Genomic DNA, 19,794 nt, shown 5'->3' with positions numbered 1-19,794 from the left:
CAACAGTATTTATTTATATAGGGTTAACTATACTGAGACGGAGAAGGCAATGGCACCCCACTCCAGTACTCTTGCCTGGAAAATCCCATGGATGGAGGAGCCTGGTAGGCTGCAGTCCATGGGGTTGCTAAGAGTCAGACACGACTGAGCGACTTCACTTTCACTTTTCACTTTCATGCACTGGAGAAGGAAATGGCAACCCACTCCAGTGTTCTTGCCTGGAGAATCCCAGGGACGGGGGAGCCTGGAGGGCTGCCGTCTATGGGGTCGCACAGAGTCGGACACGACTGAAGCGACTTAGCAGCAGCAGCAGCAGCAACTATACTGAGAAGCTGGCAGGATGGAAGGATGTATATATAAGATGGGATGTATACAGATATAAATATAGATATACATGGGGATACCATGGGAGTGATGCTCTCTTCTTCCATAATAATTAATAGTTATACCTAAAGTGAAAAAAAAATCGGTATGTAACAATATAAGCTAGTTTGAGACAAGAAATTAAAAATTAAGACAATCAGGTAAAAGAGTTAAAATGGGTGTATCCAGAAACAGGAAAAGAGGGATGGTTTTTTTCTGACAAGTCTTACAGAACTATTTGATTCTACTGAATTAAATTGTCATGCACATGCATAATACTGACAAAAATAAAAACTAAATTTTAAGAAGTTTAAACGCCTAATAAAAAATTAGTTTGAATGCTTGCTAAAACATGGCAATAAAATGAGTCACGTATAGAAATGTTAATAAACTCTCTTTAAAATCTATGCATCATGTGCAATATATTTCTGACTCCAGCACTATTCACAGTACACTATAGACCAGGAACCCCAAAGAGATGGGAACACCAGACCACCTTACTTGTCTCCTGAGAAGCCTGTTTGAGGGTCAAGAAGCAAAAGTTAGAACCAGACATGGAACAACAGGCTGGTTCCAAACGGGGAAAGGAGTACGACAAGGCTGTATATTGTCACCCTGCTTATTTAACTTATATGTAGAGTATATCATGTGAAATGCCAGGCTGGAAGAATCACAAGCTGGAACAAGACTGCCAGGAGAAATACCAACAACCTCAGATATGCAGATGATACAACTCTAATGACAAAAGTAAAAAGGTACTGGGGTCACAAAGAGTCAGACATGACTGAACGACCGAACTAAACTGAAGAGGAACCAAAAAATCTCTTGATGATGGTGAAAAAAGAGAGCAAAAAAGCTGGCTTAAAATTCAACATTCAAAACACTAAGATCATGGCATCTGGTCCTATCACTTTGTGGCAATTAGAAGGAGAAAAAATGGAAACAATGGCAGATTTTAATTTCTTGGGCTCCAAAATCATTGCAGACAGTGACCACAGCCATGAAATTAAAAGATGCTTGCTCCTTGGAAGGAAAGCTATCACAAACTTAGACAGCGTATTAAAATGCACACATCACTTGGCTGACAAAGGTCCAGACAGTCAAAGCTACGGTTTTTCTGGTAGCCATGTACGGATGTGGGAGGAGAACCATAAAGAAGACTGAGCACCAAAGGAACTGATGCTTCCAAATTTATGGTGCTGGATGACTCTACGGAGTCCCTTGAACTGCAAGGAGATCAAATCAGTCAATCCTAAAGGAAATCAACCCTGAATATTTACTGGAAGGACTGATGCTGAAGCTGAAGCTCCAATACTTTGGCCACCTGACACAAAGAGGCGACTCAATGGAAAAGACCCTGATGCTAAGGAAGACTGAGGGGAGGAAGAGTAGGGGATGACAGAGGATGAGATGGTTGGATGGCATCACTGGCTCAAAGGACATGAATTTGAGCAAATTCCAGGATATAGTAGAAGACAGAGGAGCCTGGTGTGCTGCAGTCCATGGGGTCACAAAGAGTTGGAAACGACTTTGCAACTGACAACAAATAGACAAGGAAACCAAAATCACCTATATATATATGCAGACTTCTACCCCTAATGCTTTTTTACCTGGTGGCTGCTACTGCTACCATCTTTAGCTCTATTACCAAAATCGTTTCAAAACATTCACCTTAGGAACTCTGTCAGACTCAATCAGTTTGATATGCTAATGGCCCCTGAGAAAACCCAAAGTCATCAGTTAAATATATATCAAGATGAGATTTGTAAAAGCAGCATGCAGCACAGGATAGTATGAAAATACTGCCAGCTGACTGACCTACGGCCCTGGAATCAAAGTACCTGTACTACTTAGTGAGAGACCTTGACTTAGTTACTTATTACTGAGCCTCTTAGGAGCCTTCTCTGCCTCATCTGAAAATGATGGAAGCATTATGTTGCAGAGCTGTTTTGAGGATTACAAATCAGTAAACAAATAGTAATGCAATGCCTGGCATAAGCATCAATAAAAGCCATCAAGGGACTTCCCTGGTGGTCCAGCAGTTAAAAGTTCTCCTTTTAATGCACAGGTGCAGCTTGATCCCAGCTTGATCCTTGGTTGGGGAGCTAGGATCCCACTTTCCTCACAGCCAAAAAACCAAAACACAGAACAGATGCAATGTTGTAACAAATTCAAAGACATCAAAAATATATATATTTTAAAATATTTTTTAAGGCCATCTACCATTAATATTTACCTTGAGCATTATCTACTTCATATGGCATAGGAGAAACCTTGATTTTGCAGCTGGGTCCTCTGGGCTGTAATGCCTAATTTGCCTTGTATTGGTTAGGTGACTTTGATAAAGTTACTTAATCATTCTGACTGCAAAAAAGAAGAAATAATATCACCTACCATGAGGGATGGTTCATCTGAAAACCAAACTATATGCACAGAAATACAGAGCATAGGAGAGTCAAGAGGAAGGGGACATATGTATACCTATGGCTGATTCATGTTGATATACAGCAGAAACCAGCATAATATTTAAAGCAATTATCTTTCAATTATAAATAGATTAATTAAAAAAAAAGAAATACAGAGCATAAGCTGGTGTATAGTCGGTGCTCAACAATTGATGGCAGTTAAATATATGTGTACCATCTCTTTTAACTTTTGCAGTGAAAGTCCATCATAGACATAAGCTGAGTTATGGCTACATATTATCCTTTTATAATAAGCAAATGCAAAAAATGGGAAATCTGTAATATCAAAAAATACCAGTGAAACAGTAAGACACTTGGAATTCTTGGTATCACTGAGAATTTGTTTATATAATTGACTAAGTGTAGCCTTGGAAATCATAAGATCTTAGTCTCAACTGATTTTTCTAAAAATAAGATGTAGGAACAAAATCTTTCCCATTTCTAAAAATCACTAAATGTAAATTACTTCTCCAGAGATTTGATCTCATTCTTACCAATTTCACAAGTCATCATAAATCTCTTCAAAAACCATTAAGAAGAAACACTGAATGCTGTCAAATATAAAACTGTTCTTTTAGAACTAAGGAAATAGGCACAAAAGTACAGTTATTTTGCCCAACTTACATACTCCAGATCACAAGCATAACTGAATTCTTCCATAAAGGAACTTTGATAAAATATTTCTTATATTCAAGACCGTTTCATTCTCCCCTGCTGCTCAAAAGCAAGGATTTCCATCTTTCAGATCCCCAATGGTTTAAGCATAAGCTTACGGTACCCAAACACAGAACAATCACAATTCCTCTAAATAAAGACTAAAAACAAAAGAAGAAGGCCGGGCGCCGAAGAATTGATGCTTTTGAACTGCAGTGTTGGAGAAGACTCTTGAGAGTCCCTTAGACTGCAAGGAGATCAAACCAGTCAATCCTAAAGGAAATCAACCCTGAATATTCATCAGAAGGACTGAAGCTAAAGCGCCAATACTTTGGCCATGTGATGCAAAGAGCTGACTCATTAGATAAGACCCTGATGCTGGGAAAGATTGAAGGCAGGAGAAGGGGATGACAGAGGATGAGATGGTTGGATGGCATCACCGACTCAATGAATGTGAGTTTGAGCAAGCTCCAGGAGATGCAGGACAGGGAAGCCTGGAGTGCTGCAGTCCATGAGGACTGAGAGACTGAACATCAAACATGACTGAGAGACTGAACAACAACAAAAAACAAGAAAGGACTCATGGATAGTAGTATGTCAGGAAAGTCCCTATGGAAAATAATACATAGATGCAGGCAAACCTGGGAACCAAAGGCAGAACAACAACTGTATTGCACAAGAAAGATACAATTAAAAAAAAAAAAGTCCCTTTAATCCTAATATTGTCAACTACAAAAGTTACATTTCATATTATCTGAGAGTCAGGTATACTCCCCAGTACCTGGAAAGGGCTTCAACTATGGCCATTTAAAGCTAAGAGCACGCGTGCATGCTAAGTCGTTTCAGTTGTGTATAACTATTTGCAACCCTATGGACGGCAGCCTGCCAGACTCCTCTGTCCATGGGATTCTCCAAGGAAGAATACTGGAAGGGGTTGCCATGCCCTCCTCCAGGCAATCTTCCCAACCCAGGGATTGAACCTGTGTTTCCTGAACTCCAGTCAGATTCTTCACCAGTGAGCCACCAGCGAAGCCCAAAACGGAGAAAGAGTAACACAAATGAGTGAAAACCATCAAAGAAGAGAAAAAACACATAAAACTAAATGCAAGATTCTTTTCCTTTCTCCCCAGTTTCTTATGAACTAAGTGAAATGTGAATATCAGAACTGCCATGAAAAAAAAAGAACAAATTAATCAAAACTAGCATGGTTTCTCACACAGAAAATTATGCAAAGTATTTATTGATAAAATGAAGGTGTTCTGAATTTTCATAACATATAACTTACTTTTGCTTACCACAGTTTGACTAGTAAGTACTCAAAAACAATAAGCATACCAGAAAGGCATATTCTTCAGAGTCACTAGCAATTAGACACAACTACTTCTTCATCGTTTGGGGAAAAGACTCTCCACTTTGAAATAATCCAGAAAGAAAACCCCTGGCAGAGCTCTCGATCAGATTTCATAAGAAAGGCAATAAATGCACTGATAGTAATAAGTGAAAAGCAGTTTTACATCTACCTCCAGAATCTATAGGTCATTTTTACAGTATGTCACCTGTTTCCCGAACATGTTGATTACTTGCATTAAATTATCAGTTGCTTATCTGCATTAAAATATCATAAAGATAACTAAGAAACAGGAAATTCAATTGGAGTTAAGTATCTCATTCTGTAATAAAATCCACCTCTATGGATAATTCATGCTTATCTTGGAGAAAAGTTGTATTTTCCTGTGTGCAACATGCTCAGGCATGAACGATTCCTTACCACTCCAGGACTGTAACCCTCCAGGCTCCTTGGTCTATGAGATTTTCCTGGCAAGCATACTAGAATGGGTTGCCATTTCCTCCTCCAGAGGATTTTCCTGACCCAGGGATTGAAACTGCGTCTCCTGTGTTGGCAGGCGGGTTCTTTACCACTGAGCCATATGGGAATAATTACATTCTACTGTTACTTTTCACATGACTATTAATTTTTAAATTTCACTTATTAAAAAACTACATTCTAAATTTCAACATAAAAGATGCTACTTTCACGTTTTAAGATGAAGAGTAAAAAGGTTGATGACAATAAAAGAAAGCAGCCTAAGTATGCCATTAGAAATAAAGAAGACAAGCAAATCAATAACAAAAAAAATAACCCAGTCAAAAATGGGCAAAGACCTAAAGACAGTTCCCCAAAGAATACATACAGATGGCTGATTAAGCACATGAAAAGATACCCAAGATCACTAATTATTCAGTTCAGTTCAGTTCAGTTGCTCAGTTGTATCCAACTCTTTGCAACCCCATGGACTGTAGCATGCCAGACTTCCCTGTCCATCACCAACTCCCAGAGCTTGCTCAAACTTATGTCCATTGAGTCAGTGATACCATCCAACCATCTCATCCTCTTTTGTCATCTTCTCCTCCTGCCTTCAACCTTTCCCAGCATCAGGGTCTTTTCCAATGAGTCAGTTCTTCACATCAGATGGCGAAAGTATTACAGCTCCAGCTTCAGCACCAGCCCTTCCAATGAATGTTCAAGGTTGATTTTCTTTAGGACTGACTGGTTTGATCTCCTTGCTGTCCAAAGGACTCTCAAGAGTCTTCCCTAGCACCACAATTCAAAAGCATCAATTCTTCTGCCTTCTTTATGGCCCAACTCATATCCGTACATGACTACTGGATGTATACATATATGAAGGCCAAAAAGTTATGATTAGGATTCTCAGTGGTGTGATGGTGGTAGGGGATGCAGGGATTCGAGCACTTGCATTCACTGCTATTGGAACACAGTTTACAGTGGAACGTGCCTGGCATACATAAGTCTTGTAAAGGATAAGACAACCACATCTCTACACAAAATTATAAAATAAAGATTCAATAAATGAGTGTTTCAAATCTTTCTGTATATAATAGTCACCTATTTCCATTTCTCCAAAAGTCTCTGTTCAGTTCAGTTGCTCAGTCGTTTCGGACTCTTTGCAACCCCATGAACTGCACACGCCAGGCCTGCCTGTCCATCACCAATTCCTGGAGTCCACCCAAACCCACGTCCATTGAGTCAGCGATGCCATCCAATCATCTCATCCTCTGTCATCCCCTTCTCCTCCTGCCCTAAATCTTTCCCAGCAGCAGAGTCTTTTCCAATGAGTAAAAGTCTCTGGAAGGGGAAAATTAGAGCAGAATAAAGGAGAAATCACTCATACCTCCACCTACCACCATGAAAATACTTGAAAAATTTTTTTACTTCAAATTTATCTTTCCCTCTGCCTCCCCATCCCATTCCCTTTGGTAATCATAAGTTTGTTTTCTAAGTCTGTGAGTCTGTTTTGTACATAAGTTTACTGGAATCATTCTTTAGATTCCACATGTAATTGGTAACATATATAAAAAATTGTGACCAAGTATCAAATATGTAACAGGTACTATGCTAAATGATAAGAGATTTAAAAATGACTTTTGACACTGCTGCATCCTCAAAGAGGTCACATACTCTGATGAGGAAGAGAGGCCTGAAAACTGACAAGTATAACATCTTTTTGATACGAGCTATAATAAGGACTGTGGAGGAGGACACTGGCATGACAGCTAACAAATTGGGAAGGAAGCATAAGTCAGAGAAAATGAGTTGGCTCCAGAAAGAATCAGCCTGCCAGTACAGCAGACAGGAGACACAGCTCGATCCCTGGGTGGGTAAGATCTCCCAGAGGAGGAAATGGCAGCCCACTGCAGTATTTTTGCCTAGTAAGTACAGTCCGTGGAGTAGCAAAGAGTTGGACATGCCTGAGCACGCACACATGCCTGAACTAAAGAAATGCGGGAGGGACGGAGAAGGGCGGTCTAGCCAGAACAACAGGAACGACATTTTGCAAAGGTAGGCTGGCTTGGGAGAAATGTCTGTTGAAAGAAGTGGGAATAAAGGGGTAAACGGGTTGGGGGGTAGGGAGATGGGGAGGGAATGGAGTGGGGAGGGGGTGGAGGGGTAGACAAGGAAGGAAGGAGCAGAGGAGGCTGAAGTGTTAAGCAAACATCATTATCATGAGGGCCCTCTATGCCTTGGCATTTGCCAACCCCTTCCAATCTCTACTTGAGATACCCAAGTGAACTGCAGAAAAAAACTCGGTCAAAGGATTCCAGCCACCTCCTTTTGGTATTAAAAAAAACACAATGTGGGACTTCCCTGGAAGTCCAGTGGTTAAGATAATGTGCTTCAAAGGCGGTGAGGTATGGGTTCAATCCCTGGCGGGGAACTAAGATCCCACACATTGCAAAGCCAAAAAAACAGAAAAGAACACACAGACACACACACCCCCATCCTCCCTACCATGCCATGGAATTCCCTGGAGGTCCAGTGGTTAGGCTCGCTTTCCTTACCGTGGCCCGGCTCAATCCTTGCAGTACAGCCAAAACAAAAACAAAAAATGTGATGCTAGAATGGAGCAATAGAAGCAGCAGTGCCTAAACTAAGCAAAATGGTCCCTCAAACCCATCCTCATAGAAACAGCCTCTGCTTAAAAATACAGAAGCCCACATCTGCAAAACTTCTACAGCACATACATACCAGACCCATCTAAAAAAAAAAATTCTTTTTTTAGCCACCATGCAGCACGCAGGATCTTAGTTCCCCAACCAGAGACGGAACCCTCACTCCCTTCACTGGAAGTGCCGAGTCTTAACCATGGGACCGCCAGAAAGTCCCATCTTACAACTTTTATAAATGCTTTTCTATTTCACACAAAGATGTTTGTACACTCAATAGGACATTAATAATAATCTCAATAATCTTTAACCTTCATTAACCAATGGACTTTAAACCAATGAATTAAAAAAAATTATTGAAGAGCATAGCCACGTTAACAATCCAGTCTCCAATTTTAAGATTCTTGAGTACAGAGACCACATTTTATTTCTGAACCCCCACCTTGCTTCTCCTGCCACTAGTAGCTAATAACACTCTGCTTATACACAGGTGATGCCAATAAATATTTATTGTAATATTCAGCAATACCATGCTAAGATAGCTAAAAAAAATTTGAATTCAGAAAGAGTTTACATACTGGCTTGGGAATTTCATGTACAAGATTCTCTGGTTGTTGAAAACCTCCATATACATTCTCTCATTTAATTCTCACATCTACTCAATGGCACAGGCATTTATTTTGCCCCAGTAAACAGAGAAAATAGAAGAAATTAAGTGATGTGCCCAAAGTCACATGGTCAGTGACAAACCAAAGACTCTTAAAACCCAGGTCTCCTCACTCACAAGCCACTGTTCTATGACAACCTTCAGTTAATCAAAAATATTTATATACTGAGGACATACTTGCCAAGCAAGTACATGCCAAGCATGTACTAATAAAACAGTGAACAAACCTTATGAAACTTACAGTCTAGGAAGGAGGAAAAGACCTTAAATAATAATTATAAATAATTATAAGTGTGTAAAGACAACCAGAGAATTTAACCTTGAGGACTGTTAAGGAAAAAATAATATTCACTGACATCTGTTAAAAATGGTGAAAGTGAAAGTGAAGTTGCTCAGTTGTGTCCGACTCTTTACAACCCGTGGATTGTAGCCCACCAAGCTCCTCCGTCCATGGAATACTGGAGTGGGTTGCCATTTCCTTCTCCAAGGGATCTTCCCGACCCAGGGATCGAACCCAGTTCTCTCATATTGCAGGCAGACGCTTTAACCTCTGCACCACCAGGTTAAAAATGGTATACAGACTTTATTCAGGAACAATCAGACAGCTACTGGGGCTACTGCAGTGGGATTTTACAGTAGGATAGACAGATTGAGTTAACTCCAAATACAGCATTGGTAAGGCAAGTGGGAATTTATAACCAAGGAGCAGGGTGCAGGGGGGAACGAAAAAATTACCAAGACAATATATCAGGGGAACGGGGCTGGGTGCAAGACAACATATCAGGGGAACGGGGCTGGGTCGGGGGGCAGTCCTGGTTAAATTGACCTAACAGGATTCTTAATAGCCCATGGGATCGCAAAGAGTCAGACACAACTAAGTGACTGAACTGAACTGAACAGGATTCTTGTTGAATACAGGCCGAGGTGATCAGATATCACCTGAGGGATGGTGGTGGATGAGGAAGCAGATCAGATCCTGAGGGTGGCAGGGGATTCTAGTTAAACCGACCAGCAGGGTTCTTACTAAGGCTAGACTTTTTACAAGGAAGTGCACAGAATGGCCTAGGAGAAGGTTCAAGACCTGACCAAAGTGTGGTCAAGTAAAGAATCTTTGTCAGGGCCTCGCAGAGTCTCTCAAGAACAGAGGTAGTGTTATGCTGAACACCAAAGAATTTTCTTCTTTATTTTGAATCATTTAACTCAATATCCAGACAAACTCCACTTACTATTGTCTAAAACTTCTCAAACTTGAAGGTACTTTTTAAAATCACTCCTAAGTGATGCCAAAGCTCCACACTTTGTCTAAAGTAGACTTCTCAAGAGTTATATATAGATATTGATCTCCTCAGCCCAGGAGATGACCTTCTGTCACCAGAGGGTCAAGAGTAACCTTTTGTCCCAATGGTGCTGAAAGGATAAGAAAGCTGCGGTACATATACACAATGGAGTATTACTCAGCCGTTAAAAAGAATTCATTTGAATCAGTTCTGTTGAGATGGATGAAACTGGAGCCGATTATACAAAGTGAAGTAAGCCAGAAAGAAAAACATCAGTACAGTATACTAACACATATATATGGAATTTAGAAAGATGGCAATGATGACCCTGTATGCAAGACAGCAAAAAAGACACAGATGTATATAGCGGACTTTGGGACTCAGAGGGCAAGGGAGAGGGTGGGATGATTTGGGAGAATGGCATTGAAACATGTATATTATCATGTAAGAATCGAATCACCAGTCTATGTCTGATGCAGGATACAGCATGCTTGGGGCTGGTGCATGGGGATGACCCAGAGGGATGTTGTGGGGAGGGAGGTGGGAGGGGGGTTCATGTTGGGATCGCATGTACACCCGTGGTGGATTCAGGTCAATGTATGTCGAAACCAATACAGTATTGTAAAGTAAAATAAAGTAAAAATAATAATAATAATAACTAAATAAATAAATAAAATGACAGTGAGACTTTCTTTTAAATATTCAATGACAAAAAAGGGTAAATGCATCTCTAGAACCTAGTTATCATTTGACAATACAGTCCCAAAACCTTATAAAGATGCTCCTACTTCAGCAAAAACTAAAATTAGTACAGTTCAACTGAGGGACACTTTCCCAATGTCTAGCCACTTAGAATTGTATTTTTTGGTATAGTTTGGCTCTCATTATAATCGGAAAAAAAAAACTTTTTTAAAAATTTCAGTTCTTGATAAATTGCCATTTATCAAATTAAAAGCTTGAAAAGTTTAAGAGAGGATTGACTTACAGGTTGAACAGTCTGACAATAAAGACTCCTTTGGGAGTCCTTAACAAATAGGGTGGAGACACAAACATCAGTACTCCAAACAATGCTGTGCTCCAGGTGAGAGGCTTCAGTTTTGACAAATCGGTTTGTTGTTCACTGGCTCAAAAGTGCAGTTTCTAAGAGTTGGAACTAAGAGAACCAGCTGAACATTTGGCAGGGTTTGAGGAAGGGCTAGGGAGAATGGAGCCAGGCATATGTGGGTAAAACCTATAACCAACGGGGAGTTTTTAAACAAAGAGCTACTTCAGTAGTTAAACCTAATGACACAGGCCACCAGCAAACAGATTCTCTAAAGAGGGGACCATGCTGCTGCCCACCTGTCTGGAACATGATCTGGGCATCGAGACTCCAGAAAAGTTGTCATAAAAGACTTTGACTCCTACTGCTTCCACTGTATTCTATGTTTGTACTAAATAATAAGAAAGTATTTAAGTTAAACCATTAACTATCCCTACAAAGAAACACACAAAAATTAATACCCAATACTACAACTACTGAAGTATTTTCATCAAATTTCAGTTTGAGAACAGGAGAACTTAGGCAAAAAGATAAAAACAATAGTAGCAATAAAGTAAGACCCAGTCTTTCCACTGCAAATAGTAACAATAAGGCCACCTGGCTATGAGGTTCTTAGACTATTAGCCAAATATGTTTATTTACCTTCAAACTCCTGCTTTTAAGTTCTAATTTCAGAAAATCAAAGTAGCACTAATACATATGATAATAAACCTACAGAAATTGGTTCTGATTTAGCAATCAGAAATGCTGACTATGTTTATAAAAAACAAGAACAGCTACAAGCAACCATCACACTGTTGAGATGTTGACAACAAACTAGATATCACTGCTACATGGAACTACAATTTACTGAGCTAGAACTTTTACATTCAGGATGAAGTATCCTCCCAACATGTCTGAGGTATCAGTTTTAAAGACAGGATCCATGGGGAAATAAATTAGATTACTATCACACTCATACCATACACAACAGAGTATCAAACTGCTTTCATCCTTATTACGGAGGAAGTGAGGGTCCACACGTGCTCAGGGAGTAATGGTGGCTGGATGACAGCCGGAGGCCAAGCCACAAGAGAGGTGGTCAGGCAGAGTTAGGAGAATCGCTTCAGACAGAGAGGTCTGAACAACTAAGTATACTGAGTATAAGAGCCAGGTCTCTCACTGACAAAAGAGGAAGTGAATAACATATAAAGGGATGAGACTCAGATGAACAGACATAGAAAAAGTATTTCGATTTAAATACTTTTTAAATGTGTGGGTATGGATTTTTCTAGCATCGGCCAATGAAATGGTTGGGAGCAGCAAAACATCTGCAGTAATGAGGACACCTATCACCTAAATTCTGGTTCCCAAATACTATCTCCTCTGCTGGCTAGAACCAAGGCCCTCAGGGAAGTGGTCAGCCCCAGGGTTGAGGCATGGAAAGTACAAGATAAACCGGGAATGTCTGATGGTGCTGAAAGGAATGGAGTGCTCAAGACAGGCACGAATCAAATGGACCCAGAAGACAGCCTCAAGAGGACTCCCACTAGCCATAACTGAGACAATCTGAGCACCAAAATAAGCTGTGATGGTCAAAATTAACTCATTAAATAAAACAGAAACCCATGAGCCCATGCTGATATTAAAAAATAAATTAATTAATGGAAAGGATAAAGGCTCCCTTAAAGTAAAAATGTCAAATAGTAAGTATAAAAGCAGTGATAGAATGAGAACATTGTCAAGCATCATAATAATAATACAGAAAAGAAATTTTAACAGACATCAGAACTCGTAGGTGAAAATGGAATGAGGAAGGGGATAGGTATATAGCCCCAAAACAGTTCCTAAAAAATATTAAATATTAATTATAACCCTTTCAGTTATAGCCTATCAGGCTCCTCTGTCCATGGGATTTTTCAGGCAAGAATTCTGCAGGGGTTTGCCATTTCCTCCTCCAGGGGATCTTCCCAACCTGGGGATCAAACCAGAGTCTCTTGTATCTCTTGAATTGCAGGCAGATTCTTTACGCATAGAGCCATCAGGAAAGCCCCGCTTTAATACCTCCTAACCAAATATACAACTAAAGAGAAGTATTACATATGTTTTCATATATCCAAAACTCTAAAGGTACAAGAACTCTTTACATCAAGAAAAAAAAATCATTAATGGTAAAAGTAATCAAACAGTAATTATTTTGCAGTCAGTAATGTAAAACAACTGCAACTCTATAAAAGATGGTAAAAGTATACCAAGGCCAGCCAAGTAGTCACAATTCCCAAAACTACAGTTCTGAAAACACGACCAAACTGACTTCAATTCCCTCTGCAAAACAAGCATACCATACTTAATTGGGTTGACAAACAACAAAACTGTTAATACTTGGTCAACAGACACTCAAAGTGATTCTGCAGTAGTATACTGACATAAAAAATTTACAAGTGAAAAACTTGATCTATGCACAGTAGAGATCTATTTGTATATTTTTAAATATATACAAACAAAACATGATGGAAAAGATTAGGAAGTAATATCACAAAATACAATAGCTATTTCTGAAGGTGCAATTATGAGAGATTTTTATTTTCTTCCTTTTCTGATCAGTATTTTGTGATTTCATCAAAATGTGCATTAATCCTACACTAAAAGTAAAAAATAATGTTAAAGTATTATTTAAATGTAAAGGTTTTCATTTTTTCTTCCACCTTAGAAAACAGTCCTAACAGTATGAGATATTAATATCTGGTAATGGAAGACTTCTCTGAAAAACAAGGCCCGTCTGAATACTACCTTTTTATATAATTTTACAATTATAGATAAGGTAATATTAGGCAGGTTCTCTGGATTGAGACTGCCAGGATTCAAATTCCAGCTACCCCACGGACTGGCCACTTAATTTTGAGCAAGTTATTTAACCTCTCTTTGTCAGTTTCTTCATCTGTAAAAATGGGGTTCCTATTTGTTATTAAACTATTTAAAGCATTTAGTGCCTGGTACATAGTACTTAGGTTATTTTACTATGAATTTCTTTTATAGGTGAGAATGTTCAGGTACTAAAATCAGTTAAATCATCTGAATGAAAACAAAGATGCTGGGATGGGTGGGGCAGAGGGGTCTTTGAAAGAAAGGAGAGAAGAGAGAAAAGCAGAAGAGAGAGACAGAGAGACAGCTATTAACACAGCTGAAAACCTGGGTCCCCTTTCCTAAACTGCCTTTTTTTTGAAAACACAAATGGCAGTTGTCCACCATTATGCTTAATAAATATTTCTTTCCTTTTTTCCTTCCTTGCCTAACCTCTTTGTTTCTTCCTATACAGAAATAATTCACATTCCTAAACCACCGTTCCTACGAATTTCCATTTAAAGTTAACTATATTTATTTTAACTCTGTTCCAACTGAGTAGTCTTACATTAGGAAATTACACCATGGGGGGCTTTCCTGGTGGCTCAATCTGTAAAGAAACTGCCTGCTATGCAGGAGACCCGAGTTCCATCCCTGGGTCTGAAAGATCCCCTGGAGAAGGAAATGGCAACCCACTCCAGTATTCTTGCCTGAAGAACTCCATGGACAGAGGAGTCTGGTGGGTTACAGTCCAAGGGGTCACAAAGAGTCAGATACAACTGAGTGACTTTCACTTCATTTTTCCTAATCAAATGTTTCTGTGGAATTACATGTCAAAAGAGACCTGCAATCTAAAAATGCTAGAAACAAAGAGAACACACTATATATTAATATTTGTTGAATGATACTGTTAAGAACTCACTCTGATCCTACATCTCCCTGAATTTTATACTCATAAAACATCAGGATAGGAAAAGCCCTAAATCAAGAAAACTGTGTTCTGATTCTACCCAGGCTAATAATTGGGTAAGTAACCTGAAGTTGGGATTTTGCCACTTGAGCAAGATGAGGGGAGTAGGCTGTGTTACTGAAAGATCCCGTCCAAGTCTCCAGTTCTACAGCCTCTTGAATAAACCTGAACAAAATGGAGAATTCACAGGCAATTTCATGCCTCCTGATGCTTCCTCTGACTGAAATCTCCCATTTCCCCTTTTAGAGAACTCCCGTTATACCTTCCATGGAAGGACAGGACAAAATGCTCTGTATTCTCTGGATCCCTGGGGTTGCATAGCATCTCTTACAGATGACTATTTATACACTGTCTACCATTTCTGCAGTCTCACATCTTGCACAATGCCTAACATACAGCAGGTGCTAAGGATGCGTTTAAAGATTTGAGTCTACAAAGTTAAATTAGGTTCCTGTAAAGTTTTTGCATGCACCATCTGGGAGTTTAGCTAAATTTGAAGACACACACAGGCCAATATGGAGCACAACCAAAGCTTTGTCCCAGTCAGATTCATATATGAAGTGCAAATTTACTCTGAGCCATTTGTATAAAAGCTACACAAAGGTATCTGCTGCAGATTAACTAAACACCTCCCCCGAAGATTACCTAAAATTACTTCCCTTCCTATCTAAAACATCTTTCTCAGGGACTTTGGTCCACTGACAACCTCCTACCATACTATAAAAGGTACTGATGTTCAGTGTTTATGATGGACTGTAGCCTACCAGGCTCCCCTGTTCATGGGATTTTCCAGGCAATAGTACTGGAGTGGATTGCCATTTCCTTCTCCAGCAGATCTTCCCAACCCAGGGATTGAACCCGGGTCTCCCGCATTGTAGACAGACACTTTACCATCTGAGCCACCAGGGAAGTCCCTTACCAGAAAATAAGCTCCACTAAAGCAGGAATTTTCATCTGTTTTGTTCAGAAATGATTCCCAGTGCCTATACCAGTGCCTGCATATGAATGATTTTTTTTTAATCAATAATTCTTTCCTTCTATCTTACAGCCTGCAAAAGGTACGAGTCATCACCTTCATATGCATATCTCACATTGCCCTATTTCCTCACCTCCATCCACTTATGGCAGCCTTACAAGCAAGCTTCCGAGAACTGGGGAAAATATTTGTATTTAACTCCTGAAGTGCAGCTTTTACGTTACTTTCTCTGCTTATCTGTTGGAACAGAAATAATATCCAGGAAACTATACCAAATAACGAATAGATAATAACCAAAACTTTGTTCTTATACTTCTGATAATTATCAATATTTCTCTACTTCATATTTTAAAACTACTAGTGGACGAAAATCAAAACCAAAAATATTAGATTAACTTTTTTGGACAGTCAAGCACGTGGACAAAATACCTTGAGAATTAATTAACGGCTACATGTGACTTGACTGAAAAACTGTGTTCCAAATTGTTGTTGTTTAGAAGCTAAATTTGTGTCAGACTCTTTGTGACCACATGGACTATAGCCTGTCAGTCTCCTATGTCCATGGGATTTCCCAGGCAAGAATACTGGAGAGGGTGGCCATTTCCTTCTCCAGGGCATCTTCTAGACCCAGAGATCAAACCCATGTTTCCTGCTTGGCAGGTGGATTCTTCACCACTGTGCCCCCTAAAAAGCCCATGTACTATATACAGTAACTATGGCAAGATTCTTTTTTATGATTGAGGTAGCTAATATGCTTCAGGAAAATGAACTTATCCACAGCATTTCTGTAATTATCAAATACTGAGCCACAGAAGAGTAGGATACTATTGTATTTATACTCAGAAAATACCACCTAAACTTTCTTTATCCCCTGGTTTCAGCCAAATATGGTTCTTCCCTGCTTCAGCCATGAGTTAGCCATGAGTTAGCTATGAGTTCTCAGAGACAAGGCCCATCAGAAGCAGTCAAGGACATCTATACTGCTTTCTTAAAGATGGCTTTTAAATTCTTGAAGAAATCAAACATCAGCAATGTAAAAAAAACACTCAAGATGAAAAATTTCAAGCTGAGATGTTTGCATTTGTTGACTGAAACTAAAATAGGAAATGAAGATTTTTATGTCACTCAGGCCTCTCATCTAGTACTATCTAGCTGACAACTCAGAATCAACTTCCAGGATGAGCGTAAGAAAGACGTTTAACAAGCTCAAACGTGTTAAGGCAGGTTGACACAAGCCAGGCCCCTCACTACCCTGTGCATATCAGAAATACTAGCAAGCCTAACCTGCCTGTTAGGCCTCTGTGATATCTCAGTTTTGCTTAAACATCCTAAAAAGGATTAATATTCTAGATATAAGCTTGTGAAAATAAGGGTGAATTAAATTCTCAGGATACAGGTGCCAGTGTGATGATGAAAAATCATGGGAGGCAGGAAAAGAAAATTGGGACAAAAAAATAAATCTTTAAATGCTAATTTTCTCCACAACAGTAAAGGAGCATAGGGGGTGGGTTTCAATCTCCGAATTTTTACTAGCTTTCTAACCACGGATTAAACAGAGGAAAATCACAACCAAGCCTTCAAAAGAGCAGTCCCCCAAAGCGTAAGGTCTATTTTCAGAGGACCTGAGGCATGTTTGCTGCCACCATACTCCCATCCAGCCACCCCATCTTTCTGCCCATCCCCCTCAATTTGTCTGCAATAAACGATAAGTAAGGGAAATAATGACCAGCACTAAATGTGACGCGGAGTTGGCATTTACAAATGATTTGCAAAACAACTCCCCAGCGGACCTAATCAACTCAGGGCACACGACAAGACCCTATATGGTGGTTGTCTAGAAAGATAAAAGCCGGTGCTCTTCAGGGGAGCATGCGGGGAGGAGGGGCACCTCGGGAAAGCCAGGAGCTCCATTCCCAAGACCCCTGGCTGTCACCAAGGGATCCCGACCCGTCAGCTGCCGCATTAAGTGTGTTACAGCCACAAGGCTTGTCGCCCCAACTACCCACTCCTAAAACCTACGAGGGGAGTGAAAAGGATCCTAGGGGGACGGGTTAAAGCTCTGTTTTCTGTGCTTGGGATCCACGAAAAAGCAATGGCCAGGGGAGAGGGAAACAGGCGACCCTGCACGCCTCGGGTACTGGTCACGCGGAAGAGTGGGAGGTATCCCTGTAGAGCGTGCAAACAAACGCAGAAGAGCGAGAGAAGAGGATGGGGTGGTGGAGAAACACAGCCGCAGGCATCCATCGAGGTTGTCGGGACTAGGGGTCCGGGGATAAAGAACTTCCCTGGGGGCTGGAGATTCCCCGCGTACTCGAACCCGGCCCGGGAGGCGGCAGCGGTCAGGCAGCGCGAGCACTCAGGATAGGTTCCCAGAGACCTGCCCGGCGCGGGGCCAGGCGGGCGGGCGGGGGCCGCGGCCCAGGTCGCCTGAACAAAGCCGGCGCGCGCAGGGCCTGGCTACTCACAACAAGAAGCTCATGTTGGCCGCGGCTTGGGCTGCGGGCTCGGCGGTCGCGGGGCCTCGGGACGGCAGCGGCCAGGCCTGGAGAGCAAAGAGGAGAAGATGAGGAGGCGGGGAGCTCCAGCTGCTCGGCGGCCGCAACTTGTTTGGCTTCGCTAGTTCCAATGGCTCGCAGAGGGGGCGGAAGTGGGAAGCTCTCGGCTTGAATCACTCAATGGGAGGGGAAGGAAAAGAAGGCGGGGAAAGGGCTGTTCGCCTGCTCCCCGAAGGGCAGCCGCGCGCTCCCGCACCTCCCGGTCCCCAGACCCTCGCTGCCCCCACCTCGTGAGCTCTCGCGAGAGCGGTGGGCGCCCACCCTGCCCCTCCAGCTGCGATTCCCTAGTCCCCAACGTTCTGGACACCTAGGCAGCAGCGGACCACGCCCGCCGGTGCGCGGTGGCTGCCCGGCCGGTCGAGGCAAGTCCACCCCGTTGGAAGTTGTGGGCGGTGGCAAAGCGCTCCAAGCTGCTTAGCTGGGTGTCAGCGATCTGGAAGGAAGTTGGCTTCAACTCTGGGATGTCAGGGTCCTGAACTGAGGGATGGAATTGCCAGCAGAGTTCTGCCCACTCTGAGTGCCTAGATGAAAGGCTGTGGAGTCTCTCTGCTAAGTATGTAAAAAGAGGAGGGAATTTCATCTGGTAGGAATGGTTTGGGTGTGGTTTCACCCGAAGAGAGGAAGGGATCTAAGTGGGTTGTTTTATGGGCATATTTAAAAGCCAGAACTAGGAGATAGCCAGGGTCCAACACTGCCTCTGCAGGAGAGTGAGGCTGTCATCAGCAGCTGGGAAAACTGCTGTGGTGACATACTCAAGGTATGTTGAGCAAATACTGTAGATTATAAAGCTTTGACCTGGGTCCCTTAACTATATGAAATGCAAGTTCCTCTGTAAGGGGGACTGAATTCCTTCTAGCTTCTAGAATGTTTTGTGCATCAGACTGCTTAATGGCAATAATACGCTTGAGCCGAATAAATGCTTAACAGAGGTTGTGGACTGATAACCAGCCTTCCACAGCATTATGAATTTAGGTATCCATTTATTTTACTCAAATATGTCCATCTTCTTTGCTTACGAGATCCATCAAATCTACGAGTAACTTTTCAAAGAATTTGAACAAAACTTAAATTTTATATAGCTTGTAACCCACCTTGGGCTCTTAGGAGAACTTGAAGGAGATGCCAGTATGAAATGTGTTCTGTTGACTTTATGTACTATAAGTTTGGCATGTCGATAAAGCAAACCATTTTTAGAAACAAGAAAATATTAGTCTCAGTACTATCTGAGGAACAGCAGAGGTCACTGGAATAATTTTAAAAGACTTAAAGGAAAAATGCTGGAAAAGAGGGAAAAGGAGGCATTATCTTACTACAACGAAAATAATGGATTTATGACATAAAAGCCCTGTGTTCTAGATTTTGATATGATACAGACTTACTATTCAATTCCTTAAGTGTCTTCTGAAAATAAGACTTGCATTACCAGATTAGGATATTTTCATTTACTTTGGGAAGAGTAAGTTTGTAAACCTATTAGAACAACAGTTTCACCCCCTTTAAAATGAGGAGGTTTTGGATTGTTACATAATCTCTAAGGTATC

General features: G+C 41.0%; 1 protein-coding gene across 4 annotated transcripts in view; it reads right to left on the bottom strand.

Moving 5' to 3' along the window:
* The window catches only part of MOB1B (MOB kinase activator 1B), a 92,931-nt gene that overhangs the window by 42,469 nt on the left and 30,668 nt on the right, over positions 1 to 19,794 (bottom strand). The window contains exons 1-2 of one of the 4 annotated variants that reach the window (XM_018049554.1): positions 18,481 to 18,735; positions 18,164 to 18,240 (exon numbers count right to left, since the gene is read on the bottom strand). In XM_018049554.1, the coding sequence (XP_017905043.1) occupies positions 18,164 to 18,177 (14 nt within the window). In that variant the 5' untranslated portion in view covers positions 18,178 to 18,240; positions 18,481 to 18,735. The other 3 variants (XM_018049555.1, XM_018049553.1, XM_018049556.1) reach the window with 3 other exon arrangements.

Source organism: Capra hircus, chromosome 6 (assembly GCF_001704415.2).
Source record: "Capra hircus breed San Clemente chromosome 6, ASM170441v1, whole genome shotgun sequence".
Lineage (NCBI taxonomy): Eukaryota > Metazoa > Chordata > Mammalia > Artiodactyla > Bovidae > Capra > Capra hircus.
This window is presented reverse-complemented; position numbering and strand designations above follow the sequence as displayed.